General features: G+C 39.1%; 2 protein-coding genes and 1 pseudogene across 4 annotated transcripts in view; 1 reads left to right on the plus strand and 2 right to left on the minus strand.

The window, feature by feature from the left end:
- Positions 1 to 105: 105 nt before the first annotated feature.
- Positions 106 to 18,758, minus strand: TFB2M (transcription factor B2, mitochondrial). 3 transcript variants are annotated; one of them, XM_055323763.1, is made up of 8 exons: positions 18,197 to 18,758; positions 17,322 to 17,410; positions 14,198 to 14,351; positions 12,563 to 12,711; positions 9,237 to 9,326; positions 6,318 to 6,380; positions 2,760 to 2,932; positions 106 to 500 (listed from the first exon to the last, which is right to left on the minus strand). In XM_055323763.1, the coding sequence occupies exons 1-8, from the start codon at positions 18,756 to 18,758 to the stop codon at positions 326 to 328; spliced, it is 1,455 nt and encodes a 484-aa protein (XP_055179738.1). In that variant the 3' UTR covers positions 106 to 325. The 3 variants fall into 3 exon arrangements, with proteins under 3 accessions (XP_055179738.1, XP_055179739.1, XP_055179740.1); XM_055323764.1 differs by lacking the exon at positions 6,318 to 6,380; XM_055323765.1 differs by lacking the exons at positions 14,198 to 14,351; positions 17,322 to 17,410.
- LOC129508740 (prostaglandin reductase 1-like) lies at positions 12,722 to 13,885 on the minus strand (annotated as a pseudogene).
- The window catches only part of CNST (consortin, connexin sorting protein), a 123,206-nt gene continuing 121,985 nt past the window's right edge, over positions 17,675 to 18,895 (plus strand). The window contains exon 1 of the mRNA XM_055323760.1: positions 17,675 to 17,823. The gene's annotated coding sequence lies outside the window, so the exon portion shown is untranslated. The remainder of the gene's footprint in view (positions 17,824 to 18,895) is intronic.

Genomic DNA, 18,895 nt, shown 5'->3' on the forward strand with positions numbered 1-18,895 from the left:
AAAGGGATTTTTAAAAAGAAACTTCATCTGGCAATATCCTACAACTACCAGTGCATCTACAGTAGATAGGAATTCAAAACAAATGCAATCTGATCAAATCCACAATTAACTGAAGTTTTCATTTTATTTTCTGTGAATATAAGGGCAGCCACGGTTTTATCTGATTTAGGAAACTATCACCTTCAAAAGAAATTATCTGCTGAATCTGCAAAACAAGAAGAGTTATCTTCTGTTGAAAGGCTGGAAGCTTTTCAAATGTGGTTATCTTCCATTTGTGCCATAATTTTCAAATATATCAATGGCTCAGGTATGGGCAATCAAGTTCCTACATGATCATCTCTTCCATACAATCATCAAAGAGCCACCTGCAAGATTCTCTGAAATACTCTATAGCTTCAAAAAGCTGTTTAAAGTCTTGAGGATACAGATCTGTTATTTTCATGTCTCCATCTTTCCCTATTTGCTTCAATATAGCTGCTGCATTAACTGGACTCAATAACCTGCAAAAGAAACACAAAATAAATCTGCTTGGTTCCTTTTTATAACTGCAGTAAATATTGGTAGAGATGGCTTCTATGCCCAACTTAAGATGCTTAATTTATGGATCTATAATTAATCTTATTTGGTTTAAGAGCCCGCATAAAATATGCAGCTTTTACCATTATTTCTAAAGATTCATGGCTTACGTATCACCCAAAGAGCAAATTTGGACTTTTAACGTGTTCTCATCAAGTCTTACACAAAATTCTAGTCTACCATTGCCCTTCAAAATAATTTTTTTTAAAGATTTTATTTATCTATTCATGAGAGACACAGAGAAAGAGAGAGGCAGAGAGAGAAGCAGGCTTCATGCAGGGAGCTCGACATGGGACTTGATCCCAGGTCTCCAGGATCACGCCCTGGGCTAAAGGTGACTCTAAACTGCTGAGCTATCCAGGCTGCCCCAAAACAATTCTTCTGCCTACCTCTTCCATCTGTTAATTCTCTTTGCAAAGCATTCTTAACTACATTTAGGTCCATGTAATACATCAGTAAGTACAAACAGCAGAAACTGGCATCCAGGAGATGTCAAAGAGGAAATAGGTCTCACCTTTTTATTTAACAATTGCTGGTGATAAATTATAAAGCAAAAAACTGCCTTATTAATTACTCTAGCAAGAAACCATCAATGAGCCTTTGACAAGAACTTTTAGATTTTGAATGGAATCCTGCTCATAGGTATAAACACTTTCAATTCAGAGATCGCCAAAGGAATTTTTAACATTTTTCACCATGGTTTATCAGATTTACTAGGGCTGCCTTTTTTTAAAATTTTTTTTAAGGTAGGCTCCACACAGAGCTCGAACTCACAATCCTGAAATCAAGACTTGAGCTGAAATCAAGAGACACTCAGCCAACTGAGCCACCCAGGTACCCCTAATTTCCTACATTCTTTTTTTTTTTTTAAAGACTTAAATTTATTTGAAAGGGAGGGAGAGAGAAAGCACGAGGCAGGTGGAGGGAGAGAGAGAAGCAGACCCGCGCTAAGCAGGGAGCCCGACATGGGGCTCGATCCCAGGACCCTGAGATCATAACCTGAGCTGAAGGTAGATGCTTAACTGACTGAGCCACCCAGGCACCCCCCTAATTTCCTTTATCCTTGATATTTTCATTCAACACAATCAGTACCACAGGTGATAAGATAAAAAATAGATTAAATTTATTAGACTATTGCCATTCTTAACATTTACTTTTTTAATTTTATTTTTTTTAAAGATTTTATTTATTTATTCATGAGAGACACACAGAGAGAGGCAGAGACAGAGGCAGAGGGAGAAGCAGGCTCCCTGTGGGGAGCCGATGTGAGACTTGATCCTAGGACCACGAGATCATGCCCTGAACTAAAGGCAGATGCTCGACCACTGAGCCACCCAGGCGCCCCTTATCATTTATTTTTATACAAATATTGTTCAATCAACAGCTCATTCAGAGTTTCACCTATTCTCTGATAGTACTTTCAAAGACATGGGCTGTTGATTCCAAAGTGCACAGCCCCACGTAAAAGTTACATAGATACCGAGTAAGCAGTAATAGCTATAATTTTTATAAAGCTTTAGTAGAAACATAAATTTGGCCCAGGACAGGAGGACTAGGGAGGTATAATAATCTGTGCCTGCTTTGATTTAGGAAATAAAACCACAAAGGATAAGCAGTGAGAAAAGGCAAGATGATGGGTATGTCACCACTGAGGCTCCTTCCATCCTGGTCACTGGCAAGCAGCTAGTTCTCCACCTAAGTTAATCCTGGCCATATACTCTGACAAAGATGAAATAACTGGTAGGCTGTTGTTTTCTCAGTGGAAAAAAAATTAAGCTCAAGAGATTATATGGAAAATTGAATTTTATTTTTCTCAAAATGTGCACTGGAGAAGGAACTGTTTTGAAGAAATAGATGCATGAAAACATGGTACCTCACTCTGTTAATCATGATATACAAGATACAGAAAATGGACCTCTAACATGAAGTATAATTCTTACATTAAACTGCCACTTCTGGGATACCTGGGTGGCTCAGTGGTTGAGTGGCTGCCTTTGGCTCAGGATGTGATCCTGGAGTCCTAGGATTGAGTCCCGCAATAGGCTCTCCCTGCAGGGAGCCTGCTTCTCTTCCTGCCTGTGTCCCTGCTCTCTCTTGGTGTCTTTCATTAATAAACAAAATCTTAAAAAAAAAAAAAAAAAAAAAAAACTGCCATTTTTATACTTGCTTTTATTTTTACTTACTGTAAATGGTCCATTAGCTTGAAATTGCGCTTCATAAAACACTGCTTTAACATGAGAAAAAATACATCATAGTTAATAGATGTTAAATTCTCTGTAAATAAATTCTGATGAGGAGTCAGTTGAATTAAACACATGTTTTGTCCTACTCGTTTGTTTACTTGTTCTAATGGTTTCTGGAGAGAGAAAAAAAATAAAGTGTGTTAGTCATAAATACTGCCAGAAAAAGACATAGTTCATTTACTCATTCAAACTAGCTGTTTGAAAAGGCCATCACCACAGATCCTGAGTGTTCTCTGTTCTTGCTAGGTGTGTCAAGAGTGCAAGGTCCTAAAACTACTCTTTACCTGGGCAGTTTTTCAGGGTTGTTTGCAGTGAGCCACCTTGGAGGATGAAATAATGGCTCCCTGCATGTCAAAGAGGAGGCTTGCTTCATATTTGCTATAAAGGAAGTGAAATCCCCTAGTATTTCTAAGTTGCAATGCAAGGCCCAGCATGAACACCATCCAATTGAGGTACACCCTGTTACCCCATGGGATGTAGGGCAGATAAAGTCCTTCATCTAATACAGGAGTCTACCTTTGGGCAGTATCGATGAAAGAATAACAGCTAATTAACTTTGAAGCAGGGTAAAATCAGATCCCAAATATGATCCTAACACACACTGAGTTTCTTCTATGTTGGAGACACAACCCCAGATCCTAAGGATAAAAAACCATTATTGACTTATATTTTCCCTTTTAAAAAAAAAAAAAAAGATTTTATTTATTGAGAGAGAGAGTGAGAAAGAGCACGAGCAGGGGGAAGAGGGAGAAGCAGGTTCCCTGCTGAGCTCAATCCCAGGACCCTGAGATCATGACCCAAGTCGAAGGCAGACGCCTAACCGACTGAGCCACCCAGGCACCCCTTGACTTAACATTTTCACTTGGATATTTAAAAAACTATGGGGTTACAACTATGGTCCGTGGCCTGCCTGTTGTTGTGTAGTTGGATCTAAAATGGTTTTTACATTTGTAAAGGATTGTTAAAATAAAACAGAACAAAACAACAAAGAATATGACAAAGACTATTATGTGGTCTGCAAAGCATAAAACATTTGCTGTTTGGCCCTTTACTGAAAAAGCTGACCAACCTGCTCTAGCATACAGAACTCTGATTCAGAAAGTATATGCCTTGATATAAAGTTAAGATGTTTTTTTCCTCTGAAATTATCCCTCAGAAAGCAGAGAGGCCTTCCATTTAAGTCCTCTGGAAATCTCATATAGTGGTAGTGATCCCTTATTACTTATCTAGCTATATATACACAAACACACACATATATGTACATTCACAAACATACATATTTTTAAATATATATACTGTTTGTGGAAGATCTATTAGCTTAAAAAATAAACTTTCAATCAATTCCAGTTCTAGTTTTGGATGCCTGCTTGAAGGATTAATCTTTTTTCAAAAGAGGGAAGGTAATAAAATTAAAAAAATATTTAGTAATTATTAGAGAGGGAGATAACCTCAGGCATGAAGTGTCCTATGTTGTTGATAATAAGACTTTTGAAAGGGACTTTATTTTTTTTAATTAATTAATTAATTAATTCATTCATTCATTCATTCATGAGAGACACAGAGAGAGACAGGCAGAGACACAGGCAGAGGAAGAAGCAGGCTCCACGCAGGGAGTCCAATGTGGGGCTCGATCCCAGGACCCCAGGGTCACATCTTGAGCAGAAGGCTGATGCTCAATAGCTGAGCCACCCAGGTATCCCTGAGGAGAACTTTAAAAAATGAGCTGGTAGGGGGTGCCTGGCTGGCTCAGTTGGTAGAGTGTGCAATCTTCCGGGTTGTGAGTTCAAGCTCCAGGTTGGTGACCTAAATTACTTAAAAAGAAAATCTTAAAAAGAAAAATAAAGCAAGCAAGCTTGTGGGTAGTTTTGTAGTTACAGATACTTACTTGATAAATAGGGAAGAAAAAACTTTCCTGGTGTTAAATAAATGGCTATTTATATCTTTGAAAAAAATGTTCTGGGGGCACCTGGGTGACTCAAGTCAGTGAAGCATCTGCTTTGGGCTCAGGTCATGATCTTGGGAACTGGGATCAAACCCCACATTGGAGCCCTAAGCAGGGAGCCTGCTTCTTCCTTTCCCTCTGCCCCTCTCTGCTGCTCCTGCTCTCTCTCAAATAAATAAATAAATAAAATCATTTTTTTTTTAAGTAAGAAAAAAAAATTCCAGTGATAAAAAGATGGCTTCCAAAGAGTGGAATCCCACTCAACTTGTTTGGGAAGTGGAATCCCAAACAACTTGGATGGAAATAAGAATTATGTGCTCTGGGATCCCTGGGTGGCTCAGCGGTTTGGCGCCTGCCTTTGGCCCAGGGTGCGATCCTGGAGACCCGGATCGAATCCCACATCGGGCTCCCGGTGCATGGAGCCTGCTTCTCCCTCTGCCTATGTCTCTGCCTCTCTCGCTCTCTCTGTGACTATCATAAATAAATAAAAAATTAAAAAAAAAAAGAACTATGTGCTCTAATGAAAGGTTAAATGTCTCAAGTGCCTCTGTAGCAATTATGAACATGCTGATATCAGAGATACAGGGTGGAATATCCGAATAAAATTCTCTCATGAAACATGACGTCTGGTTATCTCGTCTTCATCCCTAAAGTTTATATATTTAATTTGGCCAAACATGCCATTTTAAGCGTTAGTTCTTGTAACTAAAAAAATGAGCAAGTGTCTTATATACAGGATTGTTCACTCTAGGGACATTTGAGTAAGTTCCTAATGGTCTTAAGCCAAAATATATTACTCTGATTCTATTCTATGAGGCTACAAAAATATGCTTATGAAGAGTGAAATAGAGCTAAAATCTCAATGATCATAACAATGACTGATCACTGAAAAGTCAGACCATCTCTAAATTGGTCATTTCTTTTTTTTCTTTTAGTGGCAGGAGTGTAAGTAGGCAAATGAGACTTCAGGCTGAACTATGCATCATTAGCATTTTATCCTGAAGTGAAACTCTGGATTATTTTTTAAAATTTAGCTACTTTATTCTGATTTTGCTATGTGTACTCCTGACATAAAGTAAATGGAGGATCACTTTATAACATTATCACTTTGGTTTTATAGAAAGAGGAAAAAAATAAACAAACAAAAGCCCCACCCTCTGGGTAAGAAACAAGACATACCTGTTGATGAACTCCATCATTATAAATAGTAATATAACAGATTTCTGAGTATAAAATTGCATCTTTAGCTCATCAAATTAGATGTACCCTAAGATGACTGTATTTTCTAAATTTGAGATGTATGTTCAAGAGATGGAAGTCAAATTCTGTTTAAGCTATGACTATGCTAACTAGTATCCACTGTTTAATTAGCTGAAAATTATTACTCTTTTCCAAAATAATTTGAATTTATTAAAAGCAGTTAAGGTATGTTTAAAGAACATTTCCAAATATCCTAAAATTAAAAACCTAAGTAAATACAGAATACCAAAAAATCTTAAAGAAAATAGGATGTTCCATTTAGAGGGAAAAAGGCAAGGGTATTCATTCATTCTTACCTTATTCTTCGGATCATCCAGTCGCCCACTTTGGCCATATACGCCAAATGAGGACCAAGGCTCCTTAAGGGAAGGTAAATGAAACCAAAATATTTCTTTTAGTTCTCTTTAGTCAAAGTGCCCTAAGTTACTACTGCCTTTGAGCAACAAAATGAATCAAATCCTAGTCACTATTCTACTTGGACTTAAGAAAAACAACATGGGATAGTTAAACCATAAACTTCCCTCTTCTCTCTCCGTGTTTTTTTTTTTTTTAAAAAAAGATGAGAATCAAAGGTCTATCCAGATATTGCTATTTCTCTTACTTATTTAGATAAAGTGGCATCCTAATGTAACTATGCAAACAGGTCCTTAAGTTAGTTTAACAGCTAAGATTTGCATATTAGGGTCACAGGTTAGGAGCCACTGGATCAACACTGACATTAATGAATGGCACAAGTCAAAACAGAGCCTTTGAAAATAAACACTGCAGAACAAAGAAAAGAGAAGACTCTCCAGAAAGCCAAAGTCCTCATGAAGCTTTATGAAGACACTAGCCAATAGCCATGAGGGGAGGAGGCCCAGATAAAAAGCCAACAGAATGAGAGGTCACTGAGGTAAGAAAGGATTTTAGGGACATGGAGAACAGCAATACAAACATTACAGTATACAGGCAGGGGCAGTGCTATGAATCCTAGGGTGAAAGATTTCTGGGAAGACAGAAAAACAACAGGAACTCGATAGATACTAAAGACAAGGAACAGAGATCCAATCTGATAAAAACAAAAAAAAAGAGAGAGAGAGCCAATCTAAGAACCTCATGTACTAGAGAAAAACAAACAGAATTGGCACAAAAGCTAAAATCAAATGGATAACCTTCTAACAACTAAGTATGCATGGGCTTAATGTGTTGCTAGATGACAGCAGTAATGGGATGACAGGGACATACACAAGGCGAATTTAGAAGTGAAACCATCAGGTCCCTAGAAGTACAAGGGCTCAGCAAATATGTAAACATACATCCAGTAAAAATTCTACTAAAATAAAAAAGTGAAAGACCAAATTATTATATGAGAGAAATAGTGTTTATCAGTTTTGTCTTCACTCCGGCCCTTTGCTATGAATATAGTAGCCATTAGTCATATGTGGCTATTGACACCTGAAACATACCTAGTCTGAATGGAGATGTGCTGTTAAGGGTAAAACACACATTGGACTTCAAAGGCCCCACACATTTAAAAAAAAGTTATGTAATAACTAATTGTAAAATACTGACTACACACTGAAATGATATATATTTTTTAAGATTTTATTTATTTATTTATGAGACAGAGAGAGAGAGAGAGAGAGAGAGAGAGAGAGGCAGAGACACAGGCAGAGAGAGAAGCAGGCTCCATGCAGGGAGCCTGATATGGGACTTGACCCTGGGACCCCAGGATCACACCCTGGGCCAAAGGCAGGCACTAAACTGCTGAGCCACCCAGGGATCCCCTGAAATGATATTTTAAATCAAGAAGATTAAGAAAGACATATTAGCATTAGTTTCACCTGTTTCTTTTTTACTTTTTATAAATGTTGCTACGAAATATAGCATTACATGTAAAGTTATACGTGTGGCTCAGATATTTCTATTAGCTGACTCTGATTTTGCCTAAAGAAATAAACTACGAAGGGGAATGCTCTCTAGTGAGGTTTTAAGTGGCAATTAAAAACTTAGGAAAAGAGGATGCCTGGGTGGCTCAGTGGTTGAACACCTGCCTTCAGGCCAGGGGAGTGATCCTGGAGTCCTGGGATCAAGTCCCGCATCGGACTTCCTGCATGGAACCTGCTTCTCCCTCTGCCTGTGTCTCTGCCTCTCTCTCAGTGTCTCTCATGAATATATAAATACAATCTTAAAATAAACAAAAACCTTAGGAAAAGGGCACCTAGGTGGTTCGGTTGGTTAAGTGTCTGCTTTGGGCTCCCTGGTCCGCAGGAGGGAGTCTGCTTCTCCCTGTCCCTCCCTGCTCTCATGCTCACTCTCTCTCTCTCTCAAAATTAAAAAACAAAATGAAAAAGACAACTTGGGAAAAATGTCTAGTGACAAGAGAAAAAAAAAAACTTATCATTATCTATTAGCTATTAAGTAAAAAAAGATACAAAATAATATAATCTCTATAACTTAAAGAAAAAAAACATAGGAAAAATAAAAAGCTACAAATAAGCCACAAATGTCAACAGTGACCTCTGGGTAGTGGAATTATAGTGATGAGTTTTTAAAATTCTTTTTCTTCTTCCTTCCTTTATGTCTCATATTTTTACAATGAGTGTATTATTATTTTTATTATCAGAGAAAAACACAAATATTTGTGGCAAAAATATAAGCACGAAGTTACCTTGCTCTGTCATCTTCAATAGCTGGGAAAAATAATAAAATGAATTTTTAATTTTTCTCCATTTACTGGTCACAGAAATGTAGCCTCTTTAAAAACAAATGAAAGTTTGTTTTTTAAAAACAAAATGAAGTTCAGGGTGTGGGAGGATGGAGTAACTGGATGACGGGCATTATGAAGCACAGGTGATGGAATGAGCACTGGGTGTTTTACACAACTGATGAATCACTGAACTCTACCTCCGAAACTACTAATACACTATATGTTAATAAACTGATTTTAATTAAAATTTAAAAAAATTAAAAATAAAAACAACTTATCTCTTGCATTTAAAATTTAGAAGGAGGGGATCCCTGGGTGGCGCAGCAGTTTGGCGCCTGCCTTTGGCCCAGGGCGCGCGATCCTGGAGACCCGGGATCGAATCCCATGTCAGGCTCCCGGTGCATGGAGCCTGCTTCTCCCTCTGCCTATGTCTCTGCCTCTCTCTTTCTCTCTGTGTGACTATCATAAATAAATATTTTTAAAAAATAAAATAAAATAAAATAAAATTTAGAAGGATTTTACTTACCACATGCAGAAGCTTAATCTTACAGGCTACTTGCCAGAGCACACTTAATACTTGATACAAGTGTGGAGTTTCAGGACTTGCCACCAGTTTCTAGTAAAAGAAAATAAGTTACAGGTTTATATAACTATAAGCAATAAAAATGAAATTCTGAATCTTAAAATACCTTAAGAGTATTTAAAAATTAAAGGAAATTAGAAATGCAACATCTTAACCATAACTATTTTTTTTTTACCATAACTATTTCAAAAAAGAGAAAAACTTTTTTGAACTTTCATACTAAAATACATCATCACACTTACAATGTGTGTGAAACTGATTTCCTTTAGCCATAACCCCTATCAGGGCAAAATCTCATTAAACAAATAATGAAACCCTCTGTCTCTCTCATGAATAAATAAATAAATCTTAAAGAAAAAAAAAAGAAATAATGAAACAAAAACATAGAATTCCCATGGAGAAGCACAAGTGTGTATCAGAAGTATGTATCAGGTGGGCTATTAAATTTTGAGACAAGAATTGCTCAGGTTGACACTTGAGGGATGTGTGGTTTTCTCAGTGAATGAAAGAGCAGTACACAGAGGAAAACACGTATGAAAAGGTTCATGGTATTAGTACCAGAACATTTCCCTAGTAGCAAAGTAAAACCTAATGAAGCATTTCCAGTTTCTGTTCTTTCAATTTTTCATATACATAATGTATGTACAGCCTCAAGGTTCTGAGTCCCCTTCTCTTTCCATGGATCATCACTATTTCCTTACTGAGTCTTGGTGAATAAACCACTCTTTCATTTCTTGCTCCACTATCCTAACACATAACTCTGATGTACAAGTAAACATCTGTTACAATGGATTACAAGATTAATAATATGAAGCTTTCTGAGCAGCAAAGAAACATTACTCTCCAGACTCCAGACACTACTCTCAGAAGGCCCTTCAATTTCAGAGAGTAGTCTAAAAACCCTAACTATTCCTGTGAGAGTCAGTACATAAATTCAGCAAAGTTGCAGAATATAAAAATAATACACAAAAGTCAAGCATATTTCTGTATACTAACAATGAATAATCTGAAAAGTAAAATTAAGAAAACAACTTTGTTTACAATAACATTAAAAAGAGTAAAATACTTAGGAACCAATGTAACCAAGGAAGGGGTGCCTGGGTGGCTCAGTGGTTGAGCATTTGCCTTTGGCTCAGGTTGTGATCCCTGGGTCCTGGGACTGAGTCCCACATCGGACTCCCAGTGAGGAGCCTGCTTCTCCCTCTGCCTGTGTCTGCCTCTCTCTCTCTCTCTCTCTCTCATGAATAAATAAAATCTTAAAAAAAAAAAATTTAACCAAGGAGGTTGAAATACTTGTACATTGAAATACTTGTACACTTAAAACTGTAAAACACTGATGAAAGAAACTAAACATAAATGGAGAAACAACCTATGTTCACAGACTGGAAGACTGATCAATGTTAAAATGTTTCAACATTACCCAATGTGATCTACAGAGTCAATGCAATCCATATCAAAATCCCAATGATGTTTTTTCTCACAAATAGAAAAACCCATCCTAAAATTCATATGCAATCTCAAGAGACACTGAAGAACCTAATGTAATAAAATAGCCCAGAAACAGATGCTCATGTGTATAGTTAAGTGATGTTTTGACAAGGGTACCAAGGCCATTTGATGGGGAAAGAGACAGTCTTTTCAATAAAAGATGCTGGGAAAACTGGATACTCATATGCAAAAGAACAAAGTTGGACCCTTACCCAACACCATATAAAAAAAAGTAATTCAAAATGGATCAAAGACTAGAATATAAGAGTTAAAACTATAAAACTCTTAAGAAGAAAAGAAAAGCTTCATGACCTTGGATTTGACAGTGATTTCTTAGCTATGATACCAAAGGGACAGGCAGCAAAAGACAAACTAGATGTCATCAAATTAACAACTTTGAGAATCAAAGGACACAATCAACAGTATAAAATGGCAACCCACAGATGGGGAGAAAAAAATTTACAAATCAAATACCTAAGCAGGGATTAATACTGAGAATATATAAGTAACTATTAAAACTCAACAGAAAAAAAAAAACAAAGAAAAGGGCAAAGGACATTCCTCCAAAGATGATATACAAATGATGTATAAGCACACGAAAAGATGTCCAACATCATGAATCTAATCAAAACCACAATGGGATACTATCTCACAGCACTACAACAGGCACTATAAAACAACAGGAAAGAAGTGTTGGACTGAACATGGAGAAACCGGAACTCTTGTGCATTGTTGGTGGGAATACAAAATGGTAAAAACACTACAGGAAACTGAAGAGTGGGCCCTTAAAAAATCAAAAAATAGAAAAAAAAATTTAATAGTATTGAGGTGCCTGGGTGGCTCAGTGCATTAACCATTTGCCTTTGGTTCAAGTTACGGTCCTAAGATCCTGGGATCAAGCCTTACATTGGGCTCCTCACTCAGCGGGAGTGTCCTTAATTCTCTCTCTCTGCCTCTCCCACCTCTCATGCTCTCTCTCTCAAAAATATATAAAATCTTAAAAAAAAAATTACTGCCATATGGTTCAGCAATTCCACTTCTGGGTAAATAGCCCAAAGTACTGAAAGCAGGGACTGGAAAAGATCTGCACACCAAATCTCACAGCAGCATCATTCACAGTAATAAAGTGGAAGCACCTCAAATGTCAACTGACAGATGAATGGATAAACAGAAGGTGGAAGGCATGTGTGCCTATGTGCATTATGTGCTTGTGTGTAAATATACATGCAGCTAGGCAATGACCTATTTTTCTGCCTTAAAAACTGAAATTCTAAAAAAAAAAAAAACAAAAAACAAAAAACTGAAATTCTGACATATGCTATGACCTGCATGAATCACCAAAGCATTAGGCTAATTAAAGCCAGTCAGACACAAAAGTGCGACATTCCAGAACTCCAACAATGACAAAGTACCTAGAACAGTCAAACTCACTGCGATAGAAAGTAGAAGAATGTTTACCGGAGTCTCAGGGGAAGGGGAGGTAATGTTTAATTTAGTATGGAACGATAAAAATGTGCCAGGAAGAGCTAGATCGTGGTAACAGTTGTGCCACAATTTGAATATACTTAATGTCACAGAACTACATACTTAAAAAGTTAAAATAGTAAATATTAAGTCATGTATATTTAACCATAAAGACTAAAAAATCAAACTCAAAAATTACAGAAATTTAAAAACAATGTCATGAGCTCAAATTAAAATCATACAGGTTAAGACCATTCAGAGAAGATCACAGCACTCTTTCAAAACAAAAACTAATCAGGTATTTGTTAATAACCTACCTCATATTCCCTTTCAGTAATAAACATATTTAGTTGTACTCGTCCATAACTATATACAGAAGTTGAAGAATATAGGTCATATAAAAGTTTCCAAAGTATCTTTTTCTCATTTTTTGCTGGGAAAATTCCAACTATTCTTAGTGGAGTATCTGTTAGGAATACAAGCAAAAATATTTGAATAAGTTAAAACTTTTTCCTAAAATCACATTTTATTGAGTCAAACTAAGTTTTTTTTTTTTAGATAATGAAGGTAACATACATTTTTTATTAAATGGTTAAAAAGAAATTAAGTCATCATCCAAATGATGTCTAGATTCCATGTGCCATTTTTTTCATGCTTTCACTATTGTTTTTCCCAAATTATCTCCTTTCAGCATTCCCATAAATGCAGCTGGCATGTTTTCAAATCCTTCAATGATGTATTCGTGGTACTGGATTTTACCCTCTATGACCCATGTCAGCAAAAAAAGCCTTTCAAAGCCGGACCTCTCCTTGCCAGCGATAAACGATGAACCCTTCCAAGCAGAGCTGCTGATAAATAATATTCTCTTGGGGTGGGCCTGGGGGAAGTGGGCGAGTACTATTATACGTCATGATGGCCCCACAAATAGAAATTCCTCCAAATTTCTTTATCTGGGGAATAACAATGTTTGAAAACTTTCCACCTACATTATCAAAGTAACAATCATAACCATCAGAAAAGGCTTTTTTCAGTTTCTTCCAAAGACTCCACGGTTTTGTAGTTAAAAGCAACATGATATCCAAGCTTTTTAAGGTACCCAACCTTTTCATCAGACCCTGCTGCTCCAACAACTTTGCAGCCCTTGAGCTCAGCAATCTGCCCCACCACAGAGCCCACTGCTCCTGCTGCTGCATTAACCATCACTGTTTCTCCATCCTTCACATCACAGATGTCAAGGAGGCCAAAGTAGGCCGTTAGACCTGTCATGCCAATTGTTCCCAGAGCCAAAGACCCTGGTACCGTGTCTGGCCACTCTGCAGGCAGCTTTCCAGATCTTTCCCATCAGAAATACAGTGCAATGTCCAGCCTGGAGAAGCCACTACCACAGTTCCTGCTGGGAAGGCTGAGTTTTTACTTTTCACAACTCTGGCCACTTGCTGCCCTATCATCATATCACCCTCCTTCAACCTTTTGGCTGCCAATCTCATGTTAAGGATCCACGGTAAGGAACAAAGCTTCCAGCAGGACCTCTCCATTTTTTAAGGACAGGAGTTCAATTGTCTTTAACTCAAAGTTACTATGTATGAGTAAGGGCTGCCTTCAAAGTGCTTCTTTAGAATCCAGCTCTTAGCATGAACCATCCTGAAGTTCAAAGAGTCCACAGGTTCCACTACCGAGAAAGAGGAGGAGGTTGGGGTTGTCGAGTCAAACGTTAACAAACTATATTAAGTCAATTAAAACTAAGCCTGGGCATCCTTCCTTGATAGGCACATGGCTTCTGTGGAGCTGCTCTGACCCTGGCTATGTGAGAGGAAAGCCAGTCAAGTGAAGAGCGCCCACCCAATAAACTGCATCATCTATACAGGATGCGGATCCATTCGGTAGACAAGCTGTACTGCTGGAGAAAGCTGGCAAATTATAAGCTATTTGCTGCAGTGAGTGACAAAAATTACCTTCTGACCAAGGAACTGCTGCTATTCCCAAATGCTGAAAAAGTGTTTCTGAAATCATAATGGGTGGTTTTACTATTCCAAAATTTCTAGGATCCATTTTAAAGAAGTCACAGTAGATCACTTCTAGCTCTCCATCTACCTTTTTTCGCAGGGACTAAAGAGAGAAAGAGATAACGTGTTCAAAATTGTCAGTTATGCATACTTTGTACCAATTCAAAAATCTACTTTAAGAAATTTACCCCAAAATTTAAGAGTTAAGAGAAATTAATGCCTGAAAACTTTGTACCAATTCAAAAATCTACTTTAAGAAATTTACCCCAAAATTTAAGAGTTAAGAGAAATTAATGCCTGAAAAGTGACGAAAATACACTACTACTAAGAAAAAGCCCAAAAAACAAAAAAGCCTTCAACCAATTCTTATTCTTTTGCTATCTCTGTATCGATGGCTTCAATTGCTCAAAAAGTGTCCCCACACTAATCCGATTGCTTAATGGAGGCTGCCTGGAGCACTGGCAGCGATTCTAAGATCACACCTGGGCCCAGGCAGAGAGCTACAACCTGTCTGCAGGTAGTGGCAAAATGCTTCATAGAAGAGGAAAACAATAAAAATATTAAAGTGAAAGGCAGACAGTCCTTTTTTTTACTAGAAGAGTTTAAGGAGTCCTTTCCCAAATGAATGTGGCTATACTCATTGTGTAGATCACCTTCCATTTTCCCCTGGGTTTTTCATTTCTGTTTTCTAAAGATAGAAGCACTATAGAGGGAAAGCTCTTTGTCTGCTGGAAGAAGTCTGATATACCTCAATCTTTTCACTGCCTCAATGTGCTCATTCTGCCGTAGCACTGGAGATCTTAGTAGTGAGAGCAAGGTCAGCTACAGACTCCATAAAACTTAATTTGAAGTTGTAAAAAAATCAAATAGAAGAGGGCACAATGTGACTTGATATGCGTTTTGAGGTTCTCATGCACAGAAAATTCTATTGGTATACATCAAGGTTTCAAGAATTTGCAATTTAAACTCATGAAATAAAAACCCTAATTATTCTTAAGTGTTTGATTTTAATCTAAGTATTACTCTATTTCTAAATCTAGTAAATTCTAATAATCATTTTTGCGAAGATCCTTAAGAAAGACTAGGGAAGGAACATACTGGGGTAGAAATCAAATACTTTTGGCCCTGTTAATTTTGAGATGCCTATTGGGTGAACCAAGTGGCAATGCCAGGTGAGAATCTGTAGGCCTAAATTGGGAGGTCAGTGCCGTGGTCCAGGCTAAAGACATGCATTGGTGAGGACTTGGCTTTTTGAAGGTTATTAAACCCAGGGGTGCAGATGAGGCCCCCTAGGGAGAAGCACAGAAGACTAGGCCTGAGGATTGAATAACTCCAGAGTCCACAAGAAGCTGAAAATAAGCCAACAATGTAAAGAAAGCCAGAGTGTGGCATTATGACAGAGAAAAAGAACACTCACTTGATGCACATCTTTTTTCTTTAAAGGATTTTTTTTTTTATATTATTTGAGAGAAAGAGAGAGAGCATGTACAGGGGAGGGGGGGCGGTAGCAGAGGGAGAGGTAGAAGCAGATCCCCGCCCTCCCCCCCCCACCCCGCAGGGAGCCCAAATGGGGGGGGGGGGGAACGACTGGATCTCAGGACCCTGAGTTAAGAGTTGAGCCTAAGGCAGACACTTAACTGACTGAGCAACCCAGGTGCCCCTCACTTAATGTGTATCTTAAAAACATATTATACTGAAATTCTTACAAATTGTTCTATGTATAGCAATAAAATAACCTCACGAGTTACTCAAGAGTCATATTTTTAAATATAATGATTATTAAATTATTATGACTTATATTTTAATAGTCTATTAAATTATCATGACTATTAAAATATAACAGTCATAATAGTATTATGACTATTAAAATATAATAGTTATAATAAATGATTAATATTTAATCTTAAACTAAGAAAAGCTAATGAATTTTGATAGGCATGTAAGAGGAATGCATACATTAAGACTTTGTTCTGTACATTTTTTGTTTTTGTATGTCACATACCATTCTATAATGATAATAATGATAATGATATGACAGCCAAAATTCTAAAATAATTCAATTCTAGGGGTAGCTTGGGTGGCTCAGCGGTTTAGCGCGGCCTTCAGCCCCAGGGTGTGATCCTGGAGACCCTGGATCGAGTCCCACATCAGGTTCCCTGCATGGAGCCTGCTTCTCCCTTTGCCTGTATCTCTGTCTCTGTCTCTCTCTCTGTGTCTCTCATGAATAAATAAAATATTTAAAAAAATAATTCAATTCTACAATAATAGTGAAATCACATTTAAAAACTTGATTGCATTTAGGATTCAAAAACAGTACAATTTATCTTATTTAAATAGCAACAAGAGGGGCTTCTGGGTGGCATAGTTGGTTAGCGTCCCACTCTTGTTTATGTCTCAGGTCAGGATCTCAGGTTCATGAGATTGAGCCCCATGTTAGGCTCCACACTCAGCAGGGAGTTGGCCTGTGATTCTCTACCTCCCCATCTACCCCTTCCCCTGTCACCCCTGCTCGCTCGCTCTCTCTAAAATAAATAAAGTCTTTAAAATAAAAATAAATTGCAGTAAGATCCTATACAAGTGGGTATTAAGGTCTCTAGTTTATGTATGAAAAAAACAAAGTCAAACAGGTTAAGTTACTTAATTTCCACTTCACTGTTAAGTGAAGCTGTCTGCTATAAAGTAGCAGATTTCACTAAAAAAACCTATTTGGATAATGTTTTCACTACATGCAACTGTTACCGGACTATACCGAACCTTTCTTGCCTCTGAAACACTAAATCCAGAGTTAATGAAGTCCCATTAACCTAGATTCTATGTTGAGGAAACAGAGGCATCCCAGGGAACAAATCTCAGAACTCAATCTTTCAGTTCAATCTTTCAGTCATTCAACAAGCATTGACACTTAATTCCATACTTATTGTACTATATTCCAGTCACTGGGGATAACAATATATTTATAGCATGATCCTCAAAAGTGATTCTATAAGAGTAAACTGTGTTCTTAATTTTCACTTTCCTACATACTCAAAGATAGCTGACTGAGCAACAAATTATTTTTAGAAACAAAGTATACCTGCAAATGTGGAAGAAAAGTTCTGTTACTTTCAAGGGCAATCACTTTGGCCTTGCTTTTAAGTAATGCTTGAGTCAGAATCCCAGGACCTAGTGTTATTAACAGAACAAAAAGTTTATTTGCAAAAGAAAAAAAAATTCTTTGAATATCGACTAAAGCAGACATTTTACCTGTATTACCTAATTTTGATCCTCACAACATCCTCAAAGTAGATATCACACTGTTATGACATGTAAGGAAACCGGGGATTGGATAAAATCATTGGACTCCAACATCACAACTAAGTGCTGCTGTGCTGCTTGGCTTTGAACCCACCGTGTCCAAGCCAAGCCAAGCCAAGCCAAGCCTGCCTGCGTTCTGAATCACAATGTTTCACTAGGTCTCAGCAAAACAAAGATGCCTTTAACATACCACGCATAGGCGGGCTACACAGAAACTCTAACCATGAAAGATACTGCCAAATCTAAACAGAACTGACTCGTGACACCCAGTGCTGCTTTAAGTAAGTATTTTTCAGTTTGGGGAGTGCTAGGCTCTTGACCTTCGAGTTCTAAGTTCGAGCCCCACGCGGGGTAGAGAGATTACTTAAAATCTCCCCCCCCCAAAAAATGTCTTTTTCAGAACGTCTATACATCTTACATTCTCTAGGAGGACTATGTAAAAATAAAGGTTCTTGCCAGGGGTGGGGGGGGGTGGAGCGGGGGTCGTGCAAGTATCTGGAGGAGTCGGCAAAATCCAGCAGCAGGCGGAGCGCCGCAGACATCGCTCCCGCGTGGGGATCCCGACAGACCGCCCACCTGCTCCCGGGCGCCGTCGGGGGGGGGGGGGGGTCGGCAGGAGTGACTATCCAGGAAGCGCTGCCCCGACGCACTCACCTGGATTGCACTCCAGCAGGAGCTTGTCGGCGGTTTTCCTTTCGTTCTCCAGGATATGCGCCAAGGTCGTGGCCAGTTTCGGACTGGTGATGTAGCTCCTGGGCTCTGAGCGGCACCTGGGGAACCAGGACGGTGAGTCCTTGAAGCCCTGCGTGGGCACCAGCTGCGGGTGGAGGTCAGACAGGGCCCGGCGGTGCCCGGGGCACACGCCCGTCCGCCTCGCCGCTCCCGGCCCCAGAACGCAAAAGCGCCCCGCGCCGGCCATGGCTGAGAGCGCCAGGCGCGGCGGCAGCCCCGCCGCGGGGACCGACATCCTCACTCTCCGAGGTCTGCGCCAGCGTAACCGGCGAGCGTCACATCGCCCGCGAGCTCCGTGCAGAGCCCCCACCCCCACCCCCCACGTGCCGCTGGTCCCCACCACCCTCCTAGGCCCCGCGCGACTAGACGCCGCACACTGCGCATGCGAACGGTCCCCCTTCCTGCCACTTCCCTCACTTCCGCTTCCGTCCGGGCGAGCCGCCCCGGGATTGCGAGTGGACGGACGAGGAGGCCGACGGACCATCCGGGTTGCGTCTGGACTGGTACTCTATGGTCGCGCTTCCTCTCTAGCCGCCCGAGCTCTATGCTCCGTGGTCGCTGGCCGCCCGCCGCCAGCCGGCCAGCCGGGAAGGGTGCGCAGAGGGAGGCGGGGCGGGAAGG

The sequence above is a fragment of the Nyctereutes procyonoides genome, unplaced genomic scaffold (genome assembly GCF_905146905.1).
Source record: "Nyctereutes procyonoides isolate TBG_1078 unplaced genomic scaffold, NYPRO_anot_genome, whole genome shotgun sequence".
Taxonomy (NCBI): Eukaryota; Metazoa; Chordata; class Mammalia; order Carnivora; family Canidae; genus Nyctereutes; species Nyctereutes procyonoides.

Coding starts and splice junctions, on each gene's coding strand:
- TFB2M (XM_055323763.1), bottom strand. CDS start 18,758: ATGGTCCGTCGGCCTCCTCGTCCGTCCACTCGCAATCCCGGGGCGGCT. Junction 14,352..17,321: donor CTTTTCTTCCACATTTGCAG/GTATACTTTGTT, acceptor TTCTCTCTTTAG/TCCCTGCGAAAAAAGGTAGA. Junction 501..2,759: donor AAGCTAATGGACCATTTACA/GTAAGTAAAAAT, acceptor TTTCTTTTGCAG/GTTATTGAGTCCAGTTAATG.